Below are 22928 nucleotides of genomic sequence, written 5' to 3'. Positions count from 1 at the left end.
CTCACTTACAAGCTTTTTTTTCTTTTGACAGCTAATCTTTAATGAGCCCTTAGTTTGTGTCTGTTGTAACAACTATACCTGTGAGACATTGCTCTCAACAACCCTGTGAGACAGGGACTCTGATTCTTTTCCCCTCTTTTTATTATTGATATGGAAACAGAGGCAGAAAGAGGTTAACTAATTTGCGGAGATCACCAGCTAGTAAGTGGTGGAAAAAGAATGGGAACAAAGACGTGGTGGCTTCAGAGCTGGCAGGCAATGATCCGACAATTACTTAATGAGCACCTACTATATCCCAGGCACTGTGCAATGAGATAGGGGCAGTAATTCGTCCTTCTCCTCCTCCCCGCCCCCCCCCCCCCCATTTATCAACACTTAATGAATACTAACTACATTCCAGGCTTGATACAAACTTTTAAAATAACCCATTTTGGGGAATGATAGAACTGTTCTGATTGTGGTGGTGGTTACAGGTCTGTATGAATTTGTGAAAACTGGCAGAACTGCATAAAAAAGGTGATTTTACTGTATGTGAATTCTCCCTTAAATTAAAAAACCTCAACCCTCATTCTAACATCTCCACTCCCCTTACCCCAGCCACAGCCGCCGGGGGCTGGAAAGTGGTCCCTGCCCCTACCTTCTGGGACGAGGGCGAGGAGGGAGCCTTCGGGGCGGGGCCAGGTGAGAAAGGGAGTTAGATCCAGGGGGGCGGGAAAGTGGCCACAGCCGGGTGCGGGGGAGGATGGGCAGAGCCGGCGGACCGCGGGGAGAACCCCGGAGGGCGGGGGGATGCCGGGAGAGAGGGAGGGACCTGCGGGCGGGGACGGAGAGGCCGAGGGAAGGGGGACGGGGAGGCGTGCGCGCCTGAGCCACCCCGGGGCTTCGAGGCGGAGACAGCCAGGCCAGCGGCCGCCGAGGGTGCCCGCCCAGGCGACCCGCCCTCCCGGTCGCGGCGCGGACGGACCGACGGACGGCGCTGCGTGCAGGAGGCGTCCGGCCATGTTCAGCCGGAGCTCCCGGAAAAGACTCTCCAGCCGCTCGGTGAGTGTCCCCCACCCGAGTGTGGCCGATCGCGCGGTCCCTCCAGTCGGCCCCGAGCGCCCGCGCCCCGCCCCCCTCCGCCCCGCGTCCGCGCACCTGTGGCCCCAGGTAAGCGGGCCCCGCGGGCGGGGGCGCGTCCGGGGCGCTTGAGAGCGCTCGCAGGCGCCGGAGGGGTTAAGTGCCGACCCCCAGGCCGGGCGACAGTGAGACCCGAACCGTGGCTCTGGATGTCAGTCTGGGGGAGCCCCGGAGAACCCCCTCCCTCGCCTCCTCCCTTAAGGCAAATCGGAATCCCAGCACCAGAGCTCCAGCCCCGGACTTGGACTTTGGGGCTGTCTTTGGGGGTGTCCTCTGCTGACCCCTTCCCGGGAGCACTACTAGCCCGGTCTAGGGCGGGCGCGCGATGGTTGCTTCTTGGGGGCTCTGGGGAACGGAAAGGTCTTGCTTTTGTTTCTTAGAAACCCGTGACCAAGGTGTCTGGGGGAGACAAAGCCCCAGTCATGGCCATTTCTTGGTAGTTTGGTGCCCACGCAGGAGGCAGCCCGCCTGGGTCCGCACACCCCTCCCCACGCCGGAGACCACCCCTGGGGCACCGGCAGCGCACCGCCCCATGTCCCCCACATCAGAGAGGAACAGTTGAGTCAGATCACACGAGGTGCGGTGGGAGGGTCAGGCCATCCTGCCTGGGACACAAGTGGGGCATTGGAGGGAGCCCCCGTGTGTTGGAGACAAGCGCGTGTTGTCTTTTTGTTTTGAAGTTGACCGGACTGGGGCGGATAGAGAGAGGCCAGCCATGTAACGCCTGTGGTGACCAGTGTCCTGGGTTCGCCTTGCATAAATGGAGGTAGGACGTCTTAAAAGCCCAACACTGAATGGAGGGGAAAAGACCCCATATTTATATACGTTTCCCCCCTTTTAAATCTCACTAGTAAGTCACATGGAAAGAATGCAAAGGCTGTTCCTTTAAGAGTGGGGCTACATCTGCTCCAAATATTAAAGGTGGAAGTGGTGGCCAGACACTGGGGGATGCAGGAGAGCTGGACTCGGGCTGCATTTCCCTGATGTGAGGGCTTTAGATCCTTGCCCCAGCACCAGCACTGCGTGTCTAGGTAACTCGGCCCCAAACAATTCAACCTGAATATGGCAGTGTTGCCAAGTGCAACAGTGCAGTGTGTGTAGGATTCCCTGCACTAGCTGGTGTTTTCCAACTGTGTTTTTAATTCAGCCCCTGTAACTCTGGGTCCCAACCACAAATCCACCACTGCCCGCCTGCGCCGTGTCAACCCTCTGCAGTGGCCAGATGTTTCTTATTAATGTGCCTCCAATGTTGACTTCCAGGCAGCCCCAGCCTGGATTGGAATGATTATGTTTGGGAGACAAGGGATCTGGGTGCCCTCCCAGTGCATCTGGCTGCTGGGGCTCTGGTAGGGAAAAGTGGGGGTGCAGCCTTACAGGCTCTGTTTGGTGATGTAAAGAGAAAAGGTGAATCCTCCCTGGCATCTTTATAAAATAAAAAACTGGTGACAGGAAAAAATTATCCAATATCATAACACGTTCTCTCCTGGATTAGTGCATCTTTCCCCCTTTCCCCACCACTCATGTCCCTTTGAAGAGGGCTGTTTCTGGATACTAGGGAAAAAAGCCTACTTTGATTGCCACCCACCCCCCATATTTGTGCATCTCTACTTTGCCCCATTTGTAATGTGTGCTGGGCACCCAGTTACACAGGAACTCCCAGCCAGCTCCTTTAGAAATTAAACGCTTTTGTTCCTGCCTCCGATGGGTCTGGCAACCTCTTTGCCTTTGTTTCAGGGCACTGAGCGCAACCCTTATGGCTCCTGAGCATTTAATAACTTCTGTGTCAGAGTCAAGGCAGGCTTATAAATATGTAATTAGCAGACGTAGGCATCCATCAGTCATGCCAATGTTGTAGCCCAAAGAGGTGCTCTGGGCTGGCCCCTTGTGTGTCCCCAGTGTGAAAGTGGGTGATACGTAGGAGTATGTGCCTTATTTTGTAACCCCAGCCCATTGTGACAGAACCACCAATTGCTTCCTTTTTGAGCCATCCTGTGCTCTGCTGGGGTTGGGACAGACAGAGTGAGAAGCAGGATGAGTGATTTCCAACTTCCCTTTTCTTTGGGTCAACTCCTGGCCAGAGGCCTTGCAGGAGAGTAGCGAGTTTGGCTGTGTGACCTCTGACCTGCAGGCAGTCACTAACTCTCCCTAGGTCTCAGTTTCTCTACTGGTAAGTGGGCATAATAATGGTACTCACTGCAGAGCGATATTGTAGGGATCAAATGAGATATTGAAAATATATAGTTTGTCCAGTCCCAGGTACATAGTAAATATTCACTCATTTTGTTAATTCTTTTTATCTTCCTCTCAAGCACTGTTCAGGAGGAAACATAACTAGCGTCTTTGAGGATGCTAAGTGTCCAGGGTCACTTTAGATCTTTATGGCAACAGCTTCTTGGAGGACTTTAAACCATTTCAATCCAGCTGATTTTGTGATGGGAAAACAAGTGTTTTATTTTCAGCGCATTATGGAGGCATTCTTTCTGGAAAGAGACCCTTTCTTTCATCAGGCTGAGATGGATTTTCATGCTGAAGCAATTTCCCTACCAGCAGCAGAAAGGCTTCACTTTGGCACTGTGAATAGGGTTTTTATGGCATTTCCACCCATTGCTGGAAAGGAAGCAGCTTCTTGCTCTTGCCCCCTCCTTTTCCCCATAGACATATGTACTGGTGACCTTTTGGAGAAGAGGAACAACCATTTCTGGGTTACAGCACAGTCTTCATTTTGGCAGTTTGAAATCTACTTTGCACTCTAAATGGGGAGACCGTGAGCCCTGAGAGGAAGAGTTGTGCCTATAGAGGAGGAAAAGGCTGGCCTGACACAGAGGCTGAAAGGCCACCTTTGGTAGGACCCAAGGAGAGGGGAACTCCCCTCACCCCGAATACTGAGGAACCCTAAGATTACCACTCCTTGGCCTCACCACTGTATCATCCTCTTAACTGGCCTCTCTGCCTTCACCTGGGTCCTTCTCCAGTTCATTGTCCACATTGCAGGCATCTCTTAAAAACAGGACAGAACTGCGTTACTGCCTCCCAGCATGAAGGCGCTAAAGTTCTAGAGAGGAAGTGAGCTGTAAACAAACTTTGCTTCCTTCGGGCTTGCTAAAGAGACCTGGGGCTTTGAAGTCCAGACAGAGCTGGGCAGGCATTTGAATTGACTTCACAAGCTGTGAAGTCTTGACTTAGGCTCCCTGAGTTTCATTTTCCTCACCTGTCCAACTGGATCTCTCCACTGAATAAATATTTGAGTGGCTGCTCTGCGCCAGGAGCTCTGCTGGTGCTGCAGACACAGCAAAGAACAAAGTAGACAGGATTCCTGCCCTCATTCCACAAATAATTACAGTTTAGGTAAGATGGCCAGGAAGGGGCTCTGAGGAAGTGACATTTGAGCAGAGACCTAAATGAAGCAAGGGAGGAGGGTCATGGTGATTCAAACCTGGTGCAGGAAGCAGCAGCATCACCATCTCCTGGGAGCTTGTTAGAAATGCAAAGTCTGGCCCTGCCCCAGACCTACTGAGTCAGAACCTGAGCCTGAACAAGACCCCTAGCTGATGCATGCACACATGAAAGATTGAGAGGCACTGATTATAACACCTGGCACCAGGTATAGCCAATTGTTCTCCCCACTTTGGGTCTCCCTCTGTGTGAGGAAATGTGCCCAAGGTCCTGTTGAAATCTGTTATTTTGTGGGGTTTTTCCTGAGTGATCATATTCTCTTCTTGTTTTTGTGGTCATCCACACCTTTAGGTTGCAGATGTGGAGATTTTTAGGATTTCTTTAAAAAAAAAAAAAGAAGAAAGAAAAATGAAGGATTTAAGTGATGTATGTGTCTTGGAGTACAGAGGGCTCACAATTCTCAGCAAGAGCTTTCTCCTCACCCTGATCTAGAGCAGCCAGGGAGCAAAGGTGGCTACTGCTCCCTACAGGTGACTTAGCCTGGAGGAAATATCACCTCAAGGTGGCCTAGGGGAAACACCACAGTGGCCGTGCTGCAGGGGGAATTTTCATTAAGAGGAAGATTAAGGCATCTTCATGGACTGTGGCCATTAGAAAATCATTAGTAACTAAGCACTTAGTGTACTGTGCTACAAGATAGCTTTCTGAGTGGGGATTAATTGGGCTTGCTTGTTTGCAACCAGTTTGAGCAGGGAGAGAAAAATGGCCATTTTTAAAATGAAGGTTTGCTCTCCACATACCCAGGAACTGAAGAATAATAATAGTAGTAATGATACCAAAACAACATCAGCAGTAACAACAAGTCTTCTCTGTGTGGTGTCGTGCTTTTGTATTTTGTATACATTTTTTACTTAATCCTTACCAAACTCTATGAGGTAGATGTGATTATATTCCTGATGAGGAAACTGAGGCTTAAGGTTGTTAAATAACTCACCCAAGGTCAGCTGGCTAGGGAGAATGATGCTGAGAGTTGGTTCCAAAACTCAGGCTTATTTTCTGGGATTGACTGCCTCTTCTTATTTATTCTAAGGCAGCGGTCACAAATCAGAAGCCCTTGAGTCATATCCAGCCTGCAGATAGATTTTGTTTGAACTGCACAGCATATTAAATAAGGAAGCTTTTTCTAACATCAAAATCCAGGTTTCCAGCTTCTCTTGAAAAATCCAAAGATGAGGTTAACAGCAATGCTACTTTCCTGTGAGACAGTAACTGGCAGGACATGAAGTCTGCTTTTAGATGGACATGACCTCAGCTCAGCAGTCTCCAGCATTCCAGTTGAGTTCAAGGACCTCTTCAAATATTTAGGTTACCTGTCAGGTACTAGAAGTGATTGAAACTTTTAGGCCCTGAATGAGCATTCTCATCTCTCCAAAAAAGATTTTTAAAAATAGTAAGCGGCTCTATTCTTAGCTACCATTTTTAAGCGTTACAATATCAGGCAAGTGTTCTACATCCTTTCTTTCTTTAATTCATGACAGTCCTTCATGATGGGTGCAATCATTTACACCCATTTTAATAGGTAAGGAAACTGAGTGTCAGAGAGGTTAAGCAACTTGCCTAAGTTTGCACAGCCACCTAGTCAATGGTATTTCAACTCTGTCTGACTTCAAAAGTCAGTGTTCTGGACCAGGACTTCTCAAAATTCATACTTGCATATGAATTGCTGGGGGAATCTTATTCAAATTCAGATTCCAATTCTGTAGGTTTGAGGTGGAGTCTGAGATTCTGCATTTCTCACAAGCTAAAAGGTGATGCTGATGCTACTGGTCCAGCCAGGGACCACACTTTGAATAGCAAGAGTCTAGACTGGGATCAGCAAACCATAGCCTGCCAACCAAATCCAACCCTTCACCTGTTTTGTATGGCTCATGAGCTAAGAATGGTTTTACATTTTTAAGTGGTTGGGAAAAAAATCAAAAGAATAATATTTCTTGACAAGTGAAAATTATATGAAATTAAAATTTCAGTGCCCATAAATAAAGTGTTACTTGGACAAAGTCATGACCTTTTGTTTACGTCTTATCTATGGCTATTTTTGTGCTATAACAGAAGAGTTGAGTAGCTGCAACTGAGACCGTATGGCCCAGATATTTAATATCTGGCTCCCTGCAGAAAATGTTTGCTGACCCGTGGTCTATACCACAATTTAGGGGAATATGCAAGTAGCTTCTCTTAGTTTATAATAAAGGAGTCTGAGGATCTTTTGGAAGCAGGGCTGGGGGAAACATCCCCTCCAACCTGGTTGAGAACTGTGGTAAAATCAAAGGCAGCCGAAGAACCAGGGAACAGACCAAAGCTATTTCTAAAGGGCATGTGGAGATGAGGCTTGCAAGACCAGATCAATGAACCTCCAATGGATTTTAAGCCCCTTGTAATCCCTTTAACATTTCAGCTTTGCTGATAAATGTAGATTTGACTTGAGCTTTAAAAAGCAGGCTTTCAGAACAAGCTTCCTGGAGTCCCACTTTCATGAGCGGCTAACATGCAAGGCCCAGAGCAGGGGTAGCTTTGTGGGGTTGTTATAATTATGCAGAGCTGCTTGTCTCCGGACAATGGCTGCCTTTCCAGGCAGGAGGCTTGGGCCGAGCTGCAGTTTCTCCAGAGGCAGCGCTCACTGGACAGCCAACACTGCGCCCTGAAAGGCATCTCTCCTTAGTTGCCTTGGCAATTGTGCTGATTGATGGCTGGGGTGGGAATTTGGGGTGATGCTGGCCTGGTTTCCTTTAGTGGATTGCAATTTGGCTGAGAAATGGGTTCCCACAGATTATTTTGCTTGGAGAGGGAAAATACTCTGTCTCAGTCAACTGATGTGCCAAGAAAAGGGAAAACAAAGGGCGTTGGGGGGGGGCAAGAGGGAGGGAGAGAGGTTTATGCCTGGAATCTTCAAGGCAGGGAAGGACACTTAGCAGTTAAGAAGGTTGCTGATTGGCTCACCTTATGTCAGTGGCATTTGATAATATGCCTGACAGAAGCTGAACTACCTTAATAGGGTTCTTCTTTTGAGGAAATATCAGTTCATAGCAATATATGAGGAGTCTTCAAAAAGTTCATGGAAGGATTCCTGTCATCTTTTAATTCTGTTTTTCCACGAACTTTTTGAAGTACCCTCATTGTCTCTGATTTTGAAGCAAACGTGGCTATTATAAAAGATATTAAAATCTCCCTCACACACACATGCATATAAAACATACATATCCTAGAGGGCAACCCCTTCTTAGTCACACTTTCTAGAGAAGGGGTTGGCAAACCGCAGCTGGTGGAACAGAATTAGCCTGCTACCTGTTTTGTGTAGCCTATTATCTAAGCATGGTTTTTCATTTTTAAATGGTTGGAAAAAATCAAAAGAAGAATAACATTTTGTGTCATGTGAAAATTACACAAGGTTTCAATTCTGAAGTGCATAAGTAAAATTTCATTGGAGCACAGCCACGCCCGTTGATTTAGGAACATCTGAGGCTGCTTTTGAGATGGCAGAGCTGTAGTTGAGACAGCCCTTATGGCCGGCAAAACTGAAAGTATTTACTACCTGGCCCTGTGCAGAGTCAGTTTGCTGACCCCTAAACTAGGGATATATGTTGTTTATGACTTGGTATTTATTTCCTCAGATTCATTCAAAGTTTTATTTATTAACATTACTAAACAGAAAATATACATTCTACAAATTGTCTTTTATAGCTTTTTTAATATTTGGAAATGATTTTTGGACATCTTTCCATGTCAGTATATACTACACTTGCTCTTAACCAAAAGGCTGAGAAACAATTCCATGGCAGTGTATAAAGAGCAAAAAGATCTAATAAGTTTATTAGCTTTTAGAATCTATCATCTGGATTATCATGGACTCAAAATTTTCTCTATTCATGGCCACTTTCGTTGTTTTCCGTTGTTTCTTACTATATGCTATTTGACAATAGCTTTTCTTATACTACAGCATGCCTGTATGTATTTATCCAATTTTATGTTTCTCTGATATAGTTGGAATTGCTAGGTGAGAGGGTGTCAACATTTAAAATTTTAAGAGCTCTTGCCAAAATTGTCCTCCAAAAAGATGGTGCCAATTTCTACCCCTCACTCTTAAAAATTTGAGTATATTTTTGTGTCCTTTGGGCTGAAACTTTGAACATCTTAGTTTGTATAGAAACCTGCCAATTAATCCTTGTTCAATCACCTTGAGTGACAATTTGTGCCTGATGAATAGTGAGATAACAGAGAGCATCAATGCCAGTCATCTTTTTTTTTCAAAATAAATTTTATTTGTCATTAGTCATGAAAGTGACACCTGCATTCTGCTGAAAGGTTGCAATTCATCCTAATGCCTTTATAGTTTAAGCTTGGTGGGATAAGGGAGAACCTAATAAATGTGTATTTTGTGGTCTCTTGGTTCAGAAAGCTCAAAGGTTATCCTTTAACCCTGTGGTTAATGAGTACCCCAGAGGGATTTCCCTATGGAGTGAGGGAGCATTCCCTAATGGGGATGACTCTCGGATCAGTGAGCTTTTTGAGATCAAAGGGGTTCTACCTGCCTGCGTGTGGAAGAGTCATGGGGGACGATCTCTAGGGAGAAATGTGTATTTCTAGCCAGTGTTATAAAAACTTCTCTGAAGCTTGTAAGTGCTTAAATGGGAGCATTACAGCTGAATGATTAAAGGATAGGCTTTGAAGGTGGAATGCTGGGATTGTAGTCTTGGTTCTGCCTCTTACTGGCTGAATAGCTTTGGGCAAGGGATTTAACCTTCCTGAGCCTTGATTTTCTCATCAGAAAAATGGGAATAATAATACTTGTGAGGTGGTTGTTAGGATTAAATGTGATAACGTGCATCATGTGTCTCCCACTCTGCATAACATGTAGCTTTGGCTTGATACATGCTTGTGGTTTTGAGAGTGTTTAATAGAGAAAGGACTGGTAAAGAGTAAGAAGATCCAGGTTCAAGGCTCTGGAAATTGTAAGTTATATGGTAGATAACAAGTCACTGCCCTATCATGAGCCAAAGCTCTTCATTGGTTAAATGGGAGTGACGATTCTCGTCTCATGGATTCAACTCAGAATAGAATGGAGGCCCACCCCCTCATGTGGGGCTTTAGGTTCTAAAGGAATGAGACTTCCTGATGGAGTAGTAACTTCATACTGCGTGCCACACACTCACTTGGGGCATATACACTTCAAGTGAAATGATGTTGGGTGGAATTTGACTCTGTACCCTCACAGTCTCTTTGCCTAGGTGAAGTATGCATATGGTGGTTATAAAAACAGCTTGCAAACTATAAGAGGAGAATAACTTTCAAACTCTGACCCTGGGGTCAGTATACAAAAAGGGGCCTCTTTTGCATCTTGTGTCTCACCAACTGGACCATGAAAATTCATGTCCAAGATGAAAGCCACACATAATCAATGCAATAGTTAAGGTGTTTCACCCCAGCCTGCTTAATAAGTATCAGTTTTTGTGGTTCTCATTCTGCCATGCTAAACATTTTTATTTACATGATCACAAGTTCTTAAGGAGACTCCCTCTTCTGAGCCATGAGAAACAAGGATATTTATATAATTTTTGAACCTGAGATCATATGCTGGAAACTTCTGCAATTAGATCTGGCCTGTATGTATATTTTGTTAGCATTGCCAACGATCTAAATTTTGAATTAGTTGCCAACGCTTAAAGTCTTGTATAAAAGTTCTGATTTGGGCTTTCTCTGGAAAAATAAAAATAAGAATTTCTTCTTTCCTTTTAAATGGAACATGTGTGTTCACCTTTTGCACAGTCCCCGCTGTTCCCTATTGTATTATATCTGGTCTTTCTTGCTCATTTAGATTGCTGGTAGCCACTGTAGATATCTGATTTTGTGACCACTGATTTGAAAGAAGTCAGTGAGGGAATGTACACAACTGGAAGGATGAGGTGAATGGTAGAGTAGAACAAAGTCACTTCTCGGCGGGGACAGCTGTGCTGAACAGATCATCTAAGCAGCTGAGTCTACACTATGTGGGAGATAACATTATTGGGGAAGGAGCTAACACTACGGAGGACCTGCTGTGCACCTGGCTTCTTTCTTGCATCACTTCATGTCATACTCAAAATTATTTTCTGAGACATGTTGTTTTTTTTTTATCTCCCACTTTTTAAATATGAGGAAACAGAGAGGTTAGGTAACATTCCCTAATTCACACAGGTATTAAGATGTGGAGTCAAGATTTGAAATCCAGGGCCGAGCCCGTGGGGTTCAGATCCTATATAGGAATGGCCCGTGCACTCACTGGCTGAGTGCCGGTCACGAAAAAGACAAAAAAAAAAAAAAAAAAAAAAAAAAGATTTGAAATCCAGTCTTTGGGACTTGCAATTACAAGTTTTTTAACCAAGAGAAAGTGTTTGGCTCTGGCATGTTGACTCTCCTGGTCTAAATATAAAACTGTACCTTGGAGAAAACAGTCTTAGATTCTCAATGGCCTGGGGCTGAGATCTGACTAGTGTCTATGACGAACACTGGACTGGTTGATTTATTCGGGGCTGAGGTCTTACAGGTAAAACTCCTATTAAATCAGCGAGGTGGTGTTGAGCTTACTGAGGTGTCTGAAAGGTGCCACCTTGTGTGTAACTTCATCAAATGCAACACAGTTTACAGTTTCACAGGAGGTGACTTGCAGTTTTCTAATCATATCTGCCTGCATTAAAGTGGACTCTAGGCAGCTTGCAAATAGCTTTGTTATTAAATTGGGCAGTCTGGGAGTTTATGGCAGGGGGTGTGGTCTTTAGAAATGCCATTTGCATAATGTTCCTAGAGGAAAACTCCATAAGAAGGATCAGTCCAGGGAGGGAATTTATAGTGCATCTGTTTAGCAGCCAACTTTAAGTCAACAAACACAAAAATAAACAAGATGGTCATTATCCAATCTTTGGACCTGTGCTTTTGAATGTGCTCCTCAACGCTTTAGTGATCTTGGTGCCACGTTGGCAAAACAGACACAAGGACATTTGACCGTTGGAAGGCATTTAACAAGGGCTTTCTTTGATTTTATGTGTGGTAAACTACTTAGTGATGCAGAAACTGCTTTCACAATTCTTAAAAACTGACTCATTATGTGTATATATGACACCCAGAGTGGATCTTCTAACTTTGAGTGCTGAGGAATTAGGCCTCCAGGGGCCTTATTAAAAGAATGCAGGTGTTTTCTTTCTTCAATGACACTATGAAATTACCCTCACAATATAATTTCTCAAAGCCTTTTGTTCTGCAATCAGGCACCCAGGAGTGTGCCCAGTCATTTGCATCCTTGATGATGGCCTTTGGAGCTTCTCCAGCAACTTATTGAGTTGTTTGGAAATCACAGTGACAGCCTCTTCTCATAATAGATAACTGGGGAATGTCTCCTTCATTTTGGTCCTGGAATATTTGCAGCCATGGGGAAGGGTGCATAAATGTTTTCCTGGCTTCTGGGAGGTGGAACAATTTAATAGATGTGTCCAACTGCTAGAGATTTAGGGTAATTAAATCTCTTTCTCTAAAATCCTGGTGACAACAGTATTTTAATGCAGATTTATTTCTTATTTTAAATTAATTTTGATCAAATGGCTGGGTATTAAATGTGCAGTGTAGACAATTTGAAAAATATAGCAAAGTCAGGTGATTTATTGAAAAAAAAAAAAATAGGGTAACTCCATCACCCAAGGAAGAGGGCTCTTAGCATTAGAGTTTGATTTTCTTCTCGTCTGTTTTCTTTACATTGAATTTTACATAGCTCTATTAATTTCCTAACTTACCGAAACAAATTACTACAAACTGGGTGGCTTAAAATGAAAGAAACTTCACTTTTCTGGAGGCTAGAAGTCCAAAATCAAGGCGTCAGCAAAGTCGGTTCCCTCTGGAAGCTGTGAGGGAGAATCTGTCCATGCCTGTGTCCTAGCTTCTAGTGGCTGCTGGCAGTCCTTGGTGTTCCTGGCTTGTGGATGCCTCACTCCCGTCTCTGACTCCATCATCACATAGCATTCTCCCCATGTGTTTCTTCCCCTTTCTTTCTCTTATAAGGACTTGTCATTGGATTTAGGCTCACCCTAATCCAGGATGATCTCCTCTTAAGTTCCTTATCTCAGTTACATCTGCAAAGACCGTTTTTCTATACAAGGTCACATTTAGAGATGTACCCAGATAGATGTATCTTTTGGGAGACCACTATTCAACCCCCTTTAGTAGTTATGGTAATAAAGCATATGCAGTTTTACATTCTTAAGCAGTGTGCCCAACTAGGACTTTCTAAATGTGTTATTTGTAAAACCATTGTGTGGGAGGGCTGGGCCTTGACTTTGGGGCAACTTTGTGAGGAATACGCTCTGCCCGACTCTTCTAGGCACAGTTGAATGCTTGCAGCAGGAAGGGATTGTATGAGCCACTATCAGTGGATGGAATTCTGTGATGGAATTTGCCCATATCGAAGAATTCAGCTGTCTGAATCCGCTGACCCCGGGTCACCCTATAGAGTCCATCCATCTTCTTTTAGCTTTTGTTGGGCCTTGCCAAGGGAATGTATAGGAAATGAACTGGTAGTGTGTGGACAGTTATTTCTGGGAAGAGCTTTTGGCCCTGGGGACTTTTAATTAATGTCTAGGCTATATAATTGATTCACTTTCAAAGGGAAAAAAATGGGTTTCCTTAGAAAAGGAGATTTTTAATAATCCTAGAAGTAGGTTTCTTCTCCATAAAATCTTGCCAGAGCCAGCTCACTCCACTTGCAACTTGTCTGTGAACACAACCAGAAAAAAATATAATCTGAATTGCACTTACTCATGGACCAATTTTTTTATGAAATCCAGTGTGAGGAGATCTAGGCTGACCTAGAATGAATCTTACCTAGAATGAATGATCTGAAAGAAAGTGAATAATTATGATTTTTCTCGTCATCATCATCATATTAGGTACCGTTAATTGAACATTTACAATGTGCCAAGAATAGTATATTCTAAGCACATTTCTTATATTCTTGTATTTAATTCTTGAAACCTTTTATGTGATAGACACCATTAACCACATTGTTTTTCTGAGGAAACTGAGTACTGCAAGCTTTTTTTTTTTTTTTTTTTTTTTTTGTCGTTTTTTCGTGACCGGCAGTCAGCCAGTGAGTGCACCAGTCAGTCCTATATAGGATCCGAACCCGCGGCGGGAGCGTCGCCGTGCTCCCAGCGCAGCACTCTACCAAGTGCGCCACGGGCTCGGCCCGAGTACTGCAAGTTTAAGTTACTTCCCTGTGGTACCTTGATCGCACAGCTAGTTGGTATTGAAACTGATATTAGATCTTGAGACTCTATGGCAGAGTTGGGCTCTTAACCACCCTATTATATGTCTGACTCTGGAGGGATGGTATAGACTCTAAACCAGTGGTATTCACACTTTAACATGCGTTAGAATCACCTGGAAGGCTGCCCCTCCACCTTCACAGTTTCCCATTTATTAGGTCTTGGTTGGGGCTTACAATTTGCATTTCTAGTAAGTTCCTACGTGCTGCTGCTGGTCTGGGAACACAGTATGAGAACCACTGGCCTAAATCCTAACCCAGCCCTTTGGGACTTCATAGTCACATGAGGAAGACCAGAAAAACAGATCAACATATATGGCTTTGATGATTTAAATGCCTGTCAGTTCAGCAATCCACAAGCTTTCTTATCACAGGGTCGTTTAGATTACTGTTAAATTATTGGTATTGGTGTTGAAGGCTAGGAGTTTAGACTGGAAAGAGAGTTTGTTTCTTTGATTTCCGGAGCATAGTTTATTTTTGACCTCCTCTTCTTCCCCATCACTTAGATATCATGAAGTTTAATAAAGTGGCCTTTAGGATCTTTCATTAGATGGAAACTAGAACCAGCCAAGGTGTGGTATCTTTATGAAAATGACTAAAGATTAATGAGAGGTTCTAGCCCTACCAGATAGTAAAATACATTTAAGGCTGCAGAAATCCTGACAGAGTTTATTGAATGAATGAACAGAAGAATGACTTGAGACTCAGATGTTATAAAGGAAGATGAATTATTTGGACATGAAAAACATAAAAAGTGTCAGAAGTCAAAAGAAAAATTGAGATAATGATTTGGATTACCCATCCATGATATACACAGGCCTAATTTTTTAAAATATGAAAACAGCTTTAATAAGAAAAATAAACATGAAACAACTCAGAAAATTGGGCAAAGGATTGCAGCAGGCAGATGTGTGAGAAGGTATCATTTGTTTTCTTAATGAAGATGTTACCATTTCTAATGTTTCTGTTTATTTATGAGTCCAATCTAAATAGCTGTTAGACAATATGTTTGTGCAGCATGGTGAAATCTGTGTTCAATGAATTATAGCATCTCTTTTCCCAGAAACTATTAAAATAGTATGTATACGCTTGTGTTTTGGGTTAAGCTTGATTCACTTTTGTCAAGAGGATTAAAAGAACTCTTAAGGTCCCCTGGGATTTGTAATTGTCCATGGGTATAAACGAGATTGATAGCTGTGAGAGTGTGATCCAAGAGATGACACAAAACTATAACTACAACATCAAAAAATGACTCTACAACTAGAGACCTGGATATTTGGACACTCATAAGTGCATTTCTGTTTTTCTTGTCACAATGACTTGGGAGTGGTTCTCCTGGGGAACCACATAGTGGGCTGGGGCCAGGGAGGTTAAATTTTCTGTAGTCGGTGAGACAGTGCCACCACAATGAAGGTAGTCCTGCCCCGATTGCCAGCGGCAGCACCCCACCCAGGGAGAAGCACTGGAAATTGCCTTTGGGAAACACATGGTATACCTTTGATGTTTGGAAACCTACTTAGCTTTAATGAACCTCAGTTTCCCTCATCTATAAATTGGGAGATATTGTAGAATCAGGAAGGGACCTGTCATCATTAACACATGATGATAGCATTACTAGGCTGTACTGTTGAATTAGCCAACCAGGGAGATTTTGGCAAGAAGAAATTTAAGAGGACAGAAGTTCTTCACTTAATCCCCTCGATGGAGAATGGTGCCAATCATAATCCCCAAAGATACAATCCAAAATGCCATAATCCTGAATAATCAAAACCCCTAAAGTCTAAAAATCTCTAATGTTCAAGATCCTGAAAGTCACAATCCCAAAAGATTAAAATCCCACAAGTTCAAATCCTGAAAGCTAAATTCTGGGGAAGGGATTAGTGTGTCTTTGGTCGTACATAGGATAGTTGCATCGTGTTAGGTCAAACTATTATCTTGTTATTGTCTTTATTTGGAAATTAAGTATGGTTTAGAGAGATGTATATGGGTGCCAAGTTGAGAAAGAGCAGACTTAATTTTAGGTGTCAACTTGACTGGATTAAGAAGTACCTAGAAACCTGGTAAAGCATTATTTTTCATGAAAGTTGGCCAGCTCTTATGGACTGCCTCTGTGCAATTGCCCATAATCTATCCCTGTAATGAGCGTTTACATATGTAGAATTTTCTTTTTCTTTTTTTTTTAAAACCACCATTTTAAACTGTCAGCATTATTTTTTACAATTTGCTAAGCTTTGTATTTCACCTTTGCATCATTTCCAGTACTGGAGGTATTAATTGTGTAAAGACTTTTAAAGAGTTCTAATCCATCTTGTGAATTTTTTGCAAATTTGACTCCATGAAAATGCATTTACACAACATTGACTTTGTGTGTAAACATTGTGCATGCTTGTAAAAATGTTGAAACTTCCTCAATAAATGAAGAGATGACCTTTTTCTACATCTGCATGTCTGAAAGGTAAGATTTCAGGAAATCTCGGCTCTTTGGGCGACTTCATATGTGGTGGTAACCCATCGGGGTTTTGATTGATCTTGTCAAAAGACTTAGGTTGTTCGTCATGGTATTTAACCTGACTGCAGTTACAAAGCTGAGTGCACACAATTACCAACCATAGTAATATGTATTTATACATTTTGCTTTTTGACCTGTTTCTTTATGTACATTGTTTGCTTGATCATAATTGTTACACCTGTGTGACTTCATTAATATACCTGAGTGTTTATGATTGCAAAAATATGTATGTTATTATTGCTATTTTATTGTGTAAAGTGGCCTATGAAGTGTTCTGTCCTGTTTTCATGTTTCTCAAATAAATTTTCTTTAAAAATATAAATAAGGACTTTTAAAATTATTTTTTCCAGAATTATATTTTTGGTATTTTGATCTTTCAGCATCATGATTCTAGGGATTTTAGACTTCAGGGATTTTAATCTTTTGGGATTTCAACATTCAGGATTATGGTGTTACAGATTGTGTCTTTTGGGATTATGGCCCAAACTTGCTGAAGAAACCAAAAATCTTCGTTCCCTCTGTAAAACATTCAGTTACTAATCTCTCTTCGATGTTTTCACTTTTCTGATCCTTCTAGTTGTGTTGTTCAGTTCAATACTTACCAAGAGTGAGTTGTATATGTTCCTAAACCTGTATATGCTGACTATGCCTGTGCTGTAATTATGTAAATTACTTTCATAAAACTATGAAATATAAGGGCAAAAAGAAAGAAGAGTTGCTATTTCTTTGGAAACTAAGCTGAGCGCTTAGAAGTGCCTGAAAAATGAATGCTAAAAAAACCAGTTGAATTAGGTTTTGGGCAAAACAACTAAAAAAGACTAGTTTTGAAGCATAAATTGTAAAAGGACCTAGATTTTTTTTGACAATGTCTTTAAGTTCTGACACTGCTCTTGAAAAAGCCCCAAACTAGAAATTGAAGATGCATTATAGGTGTGTTTTATCCATGAAATACAAAGTACTCTAATCTGTAAACCCATATACAAAATCCCCTCTCCATTATAAAATGAATATATAGTTATATATTCCAAGAAAAAAATGTAAGATTTAAGATATTTACATATTTTGTGAGTCTTTAGTTTGACAGATACTGCTAGTTGTCCCCACATCTACTGTCTACTTCGTCCTTAGAAATATGACCTTCAAATTATTGTCTGGCACATAACCTGAGAATTGAGGCAATATTTTCCAGCCCTTGTTGCTCCTAGGGGTTGCCATTTGACTAACTCCTAGACAAAGGGATATAAGTGAAAGTAGTATATACAACTTCTGGAAAGTGCTCTTCAAGGGAAAGCATATAACTTTCTTTCTCTGCTTCCTGCCTACTGGAATATAGATGCTATAGTTGGAGCTCAAGCAGCTAAATTGGGCCATGAGGTAGAAGCCCTGTGTTGAGAAAAGCAAAACAAGATAGGCTGTGCCTGGGTCTCTGATGACCATGGAGACAGTATAGTAGCTTTGGACCGCATAACTCTAGACTGTATTTACCTGGGGGAGAAATGAATTTCTATCTTGTTTAAGCCACTCTTATTTTGGGTTTTCAATTGTTTATAGTTGAATTTCATCCCAACTGGATTTTTAAATTAACTGACCAACTACGAATGTTGATTGTGTTAGATAAGAGGCTCTATTATACCAGGCACTGCCCAAGAACCAAGAATTAATTTTGATTACCTTAACAGATTTGCTAGAACTGTCATTATAAGAATGAAATATAATAACAGTAGTATTTACACTGTGTTCTCAAAGGTTAAAAATCCAAAGTCATTCTTTTAATTTTTGGATCCCTTGTAAAAGTTAAGTGTGCTATTGTAGAATAAATATACTGTTTTGAGGCAGGATGACTTTGAAATCTAGACTTTTCATAAGTTATTAGAAGAGATTGAATAACATTTGGATATTATAGATATTAAAAGAGGATTTTTTTTTTCATACTTGCTCATCTTCTCTGTGAATCTGTGCCATTACCTATCGAGGAATAACCTGAAACATTTCAGGAATGTCATCATATAACACTGATTTCACCATCTGAGAAAGCACATATGCTGTTTCGGAATGCATTTAGAACTGCTTATTTTAGGATTAAAGGGTATAGAATGAAGGAATACGATTAATCTCCTTGATAGCCCCTATCATTTTACCAGCGGACCAGGCAGAGGGTTGAGTTCACATTACATGTGTGGAGAAGCATGCTGCAGCGCTACTGTAGGCGAGTGTGGGCGAGGGTGAAACCTTATCGCCTTTGTGTGAACACAAAACGCCATGTGCCTTTTTAACCTCTTAATTAAATAATCACCGTCCACAAGATTTCCTCACTGGAAAGTCTGTCTTGTCAGTTGTGTCCCAGGATAATTCTGTGTGAAAGTCTGTAAGCTGGAGTTATCTTTCTGATGATTATTGCTGACCAGGCTTCTCAGATTATCTGAGAAGAGTGTTAAATTGGTAATAAAAAATGTCTGAGAAAAATTTGGATGATATTTTGGGGTCAAGTTTTCACAAGTCAGGAGCACACACTGGGAAATTGATTTATAAGAAGCTGAGAGGGAATTGATTCATTAAAGAAAATTTATTGTGTGCCTATTATGGCCTCATATGCCATGAATTACAGTACTAATGATATCATAAATTTATATATTAAAGTTAGTTAGATGTTCTTCCTTGGTACATATATATATATATATATAAACACACATATGTGTGCATATATATTATACTTACATCAGTACGAATATATATGTATGTATGTGTGTATATGCATGTACATATGCTTTTTTTTTTTAACACAAATGGTGTATACCATAGATACTTCCTCTTTTTCACTTAACAGCAGATCTTGGAGAGATTTCGCTATTAGTATATGTAAATATTCTTAATTAAAATAAAAAAGACTGTGCAATATCCCATTGTATAATATACCCTAATTTATTTTTATCAGTTTCCTACTGATTATCATTTAACATGTATTAAGTTTCTTTTATCGTAAGTGCTGCTTCCATAGACATTCTTGTCTGTATGTTATCACTGCCTCTGAGTAAAAATATCTGTAGGATAATATCCTGGAAGTAGAATTATGGAATCAAAGGGTATGTACATTTTAGTTGAGTGTTGCTAAGTGGAAAAAAATAATTGTTTCCAAAGATGTATACATCTATCAGTTTGTATGAGGGAAGTGGACTGGCTAATTTTAAATGGCCAACCAGTTGACTTCAACGAACTGGAATGCCATTTAAAGATTTACTTTTTTTATTGTGGTAAAATTGCTGGAATGCCATTTTTATTCATTATTTTCATTTGCTAACCTCAATTTTTGCAAAACCACTAAATTGAATGAACCCCCTTGTACCAAGATAGGAATTATTCAGTAGTTTTATCTGATAGAGTCTCTATGGAAATAAGACATACCATCCTTGTAGACAGGGACCCATGTGCCGCCAACAGTCAGCTACTGATAATGCACACAGCTACTGAATTTTGGTGTTCCCAGAATGTGAGTTTGTGTTCTGCCACAAAGTTGGGTGGAACCAGCCAAGGGCTGGATGCTAAGGATTTTGGCACCGATGTGTTCTGCCTTTCATTTTTTTCATGTCATCTCTGGGTCTTGGTTTACACATCTGTAAAAGTCAAGGGCTTAAGTGGCTTAGGGAATAAGTCCCCTCTCCCTTGTTCTTCCCATCAAGACTTCCAGAGATGTTTCTTTAAATTAAACCTTGAACCCAGTTTGAAAACCCATGTCAAATGTGCCTGGAAGCATTTACTCTCTCTGCCTCCACCCTGTCACTGCTCTCATCCCAGTTCTCGTTTTCTTGTCTGCACGACTGCCCTCACCTCCTAACAGTTTTCTCCACTTCCACCTGCCCCCCATCCATTTTCCACACAGCAGTAAGATGCGAAGAATATTTCTTATGAAATATTGAGCAGATACAAAATATTGATAAAATATGTATGAGGCATAAACAATAGTGATACAAGGACACCCACAAGCCTACCACCTGGCTTTAGGAAAAATAATTTTCTTATTATCTTCACCAATTCCAACACCCCCCTCCCCTGAGGTATCACTGTCTTGAATTATGAGTTTATGATGTCCTTGCTTTGCTTGATAGTTTTGCCAAAAGTATGTCTCCCTAGTGGTATTTCGTTTGGTTCTGCATGTGTTCTTTTGAGACACATGTGCAAGAGCTCCTCGGGAGCATATACCCAGGAGTGGATTTCGAGGCCATGGTGTGTGTACCTGTGACTTTACTGGGTAAGGATGAATTGTTTTCCAAAGGGTTGTGTCAGTTTATTCTCCCATCAGCAGGTAGGATTCTGTTTGCTCTTCATTCTTGTCTAGACTTAATTTGGTCAAATTTCCCTTCAATCCTTTGTACTTTTGGTTTCCTCTGCCTGGAATGTCCTTTCGCCATCTATTCCCAGCACTGGCTGATTCTGTTCTTATCCTCCAGGTCTCAGTTTATATGTCACCTTCTCAGAACATTTCTTTGACTCTATGTCCTTTTTTTTCTAAGACAGTGAGCTCCAAGAGGGCAGGGCTCATGTCTGTTCGGTTCATCATTGTACTCCCCCGGGCCTAGCACAGTGCCCAGCACATGGTAGGTGCTCAAGATACAGTTAGTGAAATAAGTCAGTGGCTGTGAGTCAAGTCCTTTCCAGTCTGAAGTTCCCTGGCACAGTGAAGTGAAATAAGGATATCAGAAAGTCTACAGAAACTCACTCCGTGTTTGCTTCTGGCTTCAAGGCAGTTTCATGGTAGAGTTGATATCTGAAGACCTCTTTGAAGGAGTGTAAATGCTAAGATACTTTGATGGAACAGAACATTTTCAACACTTGACAGTAAAAATGTCTGGATGAATTAAATGAGTAAATAGAACGTAAATAAGCAGGAGTTGTAGACTTGGTTGTCTCCAAAGGAAGGAGGTGAGTGGGGTGCTTGGGGGGTATAGAATATATATGATTATTACATATATTATTATATATTATGTATTATATATGCTATATATTATACTATAGAATATATGTAGATTAGAATATAGCCAGCATTACGTGGAAAACAAATAAAAAATAAGTGAGCCCAGATGAAAGGCCTGGAGACACTTTACTCAAGAGCCTGGATTCCCATTGTGGACATGCAAATTTGCTTACGGGTATTCTTTTTTTTCTGCTTGTACTTACGGGAATTGGATTTTTTCAGTCCTTAGTGGTAGCACATGGCCTAAGAGCTAAGCATGCTCAAAGCTGGGCAGTGCAGCTGCAGAACTAGACAGACCGGGTAGGCATACCATGCCATTGTGGAAAATTAAGCCAAGGAGGTCCCCAGACTGCTATCCATAAAGAATGAAATCCATTACACAGAATGGCTTATAGCCAGCAAAGCACTTTCTCATACGTAATCTTATCAAATTGGAAATGGGAGGGAATTGATCAGTGCCCAATATTCCTGTAAGATCCCAGCAGCAGAAATGCCATACAGGGGTACTTGACAGGCTCCGGCTAGAGTCTCAGTTTTCTCATTGACTAGCTCTGTAAACTTGAGCAAATTGCTTACTTTCTTTGTGCCTCAGTTTCCTCATCTGTAAAATGGGAATATCAAAACCTAACAGGTTTCACATGAGGAAATGGTAGTATAAGGAAGGTAGTATAAGGAACACTTGGCATAATAATTGGCACATGGGAAGTTCTAGAATATTTTTTCTTTTACAAGATTGTTATCCTTATTTTATACATGGGGGACAAGGGATACACCGAGGAGGTTGACTTACTGCAGTTACATAGTTGACACTTAGCCCAAAACCCAAAAATCTAAGGACTTTTTGTCAGTGTTCTTTGGATCCGTTACTTCCTACTGTGAGAATAACATGGATATCTTAAGCCTCTCTTAATTAAACTCTTTCTGTGAAAGGGCTACTTTTATTTTTTAAAAAGTTTGACAAGTCTCTCTTTTTTCCAATACATTCTTAGTCAGTTATTTTAAACGGGGGGAGTTATGAGACTGAGAAATTGGTAGCAGCCTGTAAGGACAAGTGACTCTGAAGATTTGTTAAAAATGAAGCAAGAAGTAAAAAGAAGGTACATAGAGCTGTCAAGCATCAGCCACCAAATTGCAAGCTTGTGGGGGAAGAGGCTGTGGCTGCGGGAGGCTGTTTGTGGCCCTTGCTGTGGCCACGAGGAAGTGCCTTTTTGTGAAAAGTCAGCTGAATGTGAAAGGAAGGGCCGGTTGACCTGTGACCATTAGTGGCCCAGTGAAGCAGAACAATCCCCTCCGAGGCTGCTCGCCCCCACTAGCTGACAGACCTCCTGCCTCAGCCCTGACCTTTTCTTGACATCCTTCTAGAACAGGGTTTCTTAACTTGAGAACCCACAGACAAAATGCAGAGCACCCTGAACTTGGATGGGAAAACATTTATATCTTGGTTTTGACTAATCCCTATTTAAACTTAAGAATTTCCCTCAATTATAAAGGCAACAAACCATAGTCATTGCATTAGCAATACCTGTGGCTTTGTCATCAGTAAAAATCCCAGATGTTTTCGTATCACGTAACAGTGTGGCAGTCATCTTGAAATACTGTTCATG

General features: G+C 41.9%; 1 protein-coding gene across 2 annotated transcripts in view; it reads left to right on the top strand.

Annotated features, from left to right (window-relative positions):
- The first annotated feature begins 999 nt into the window (after positions 1 to 999).
- Positions 1000 to 22928, top strand: part of PRICKLE2 (prickle planar cell polarity protein 2) — a 307781-nt gene continuing 285852 nt past the window's right edge. The window contains exons 1-2 of one of the 2 annotated variants that reach the window (XM_063115190.1): positions 1000 to 1041; positions 1800 to 1885. In XM_063115190.1, coding sequence (XP_062971260.1) covers positions 1000 to 1041; positions 1800 to 1885 — 128 coding nt within the window. Of the gene's footprint in view, positions 1150 to 1799; positions 1886 to 22928 lie in introns of both variants that reach the window. The other variant, XM_063115189.1, reaches the window with a different exon arrangement.

This window comes from Cynocephalus volans, chromosome 11 (assembly GCF_027409185.1).
Source record: "Cynocephalus volans isolate mCynVol1 chromosome 11, mCynVol1.pri, whole genome shotgun sequence".
Classification (NCBI taxonomy): domain Eukaryota; kingdom Metazoa; phylum Chordata; class Mammalia; order Dermoptera; family Cynocephalidae; genus Cynocephalus; species Cynocephalus volans.
This window is presented reverse-complemented; position numbering and strand designations above follow the sequence as displayed.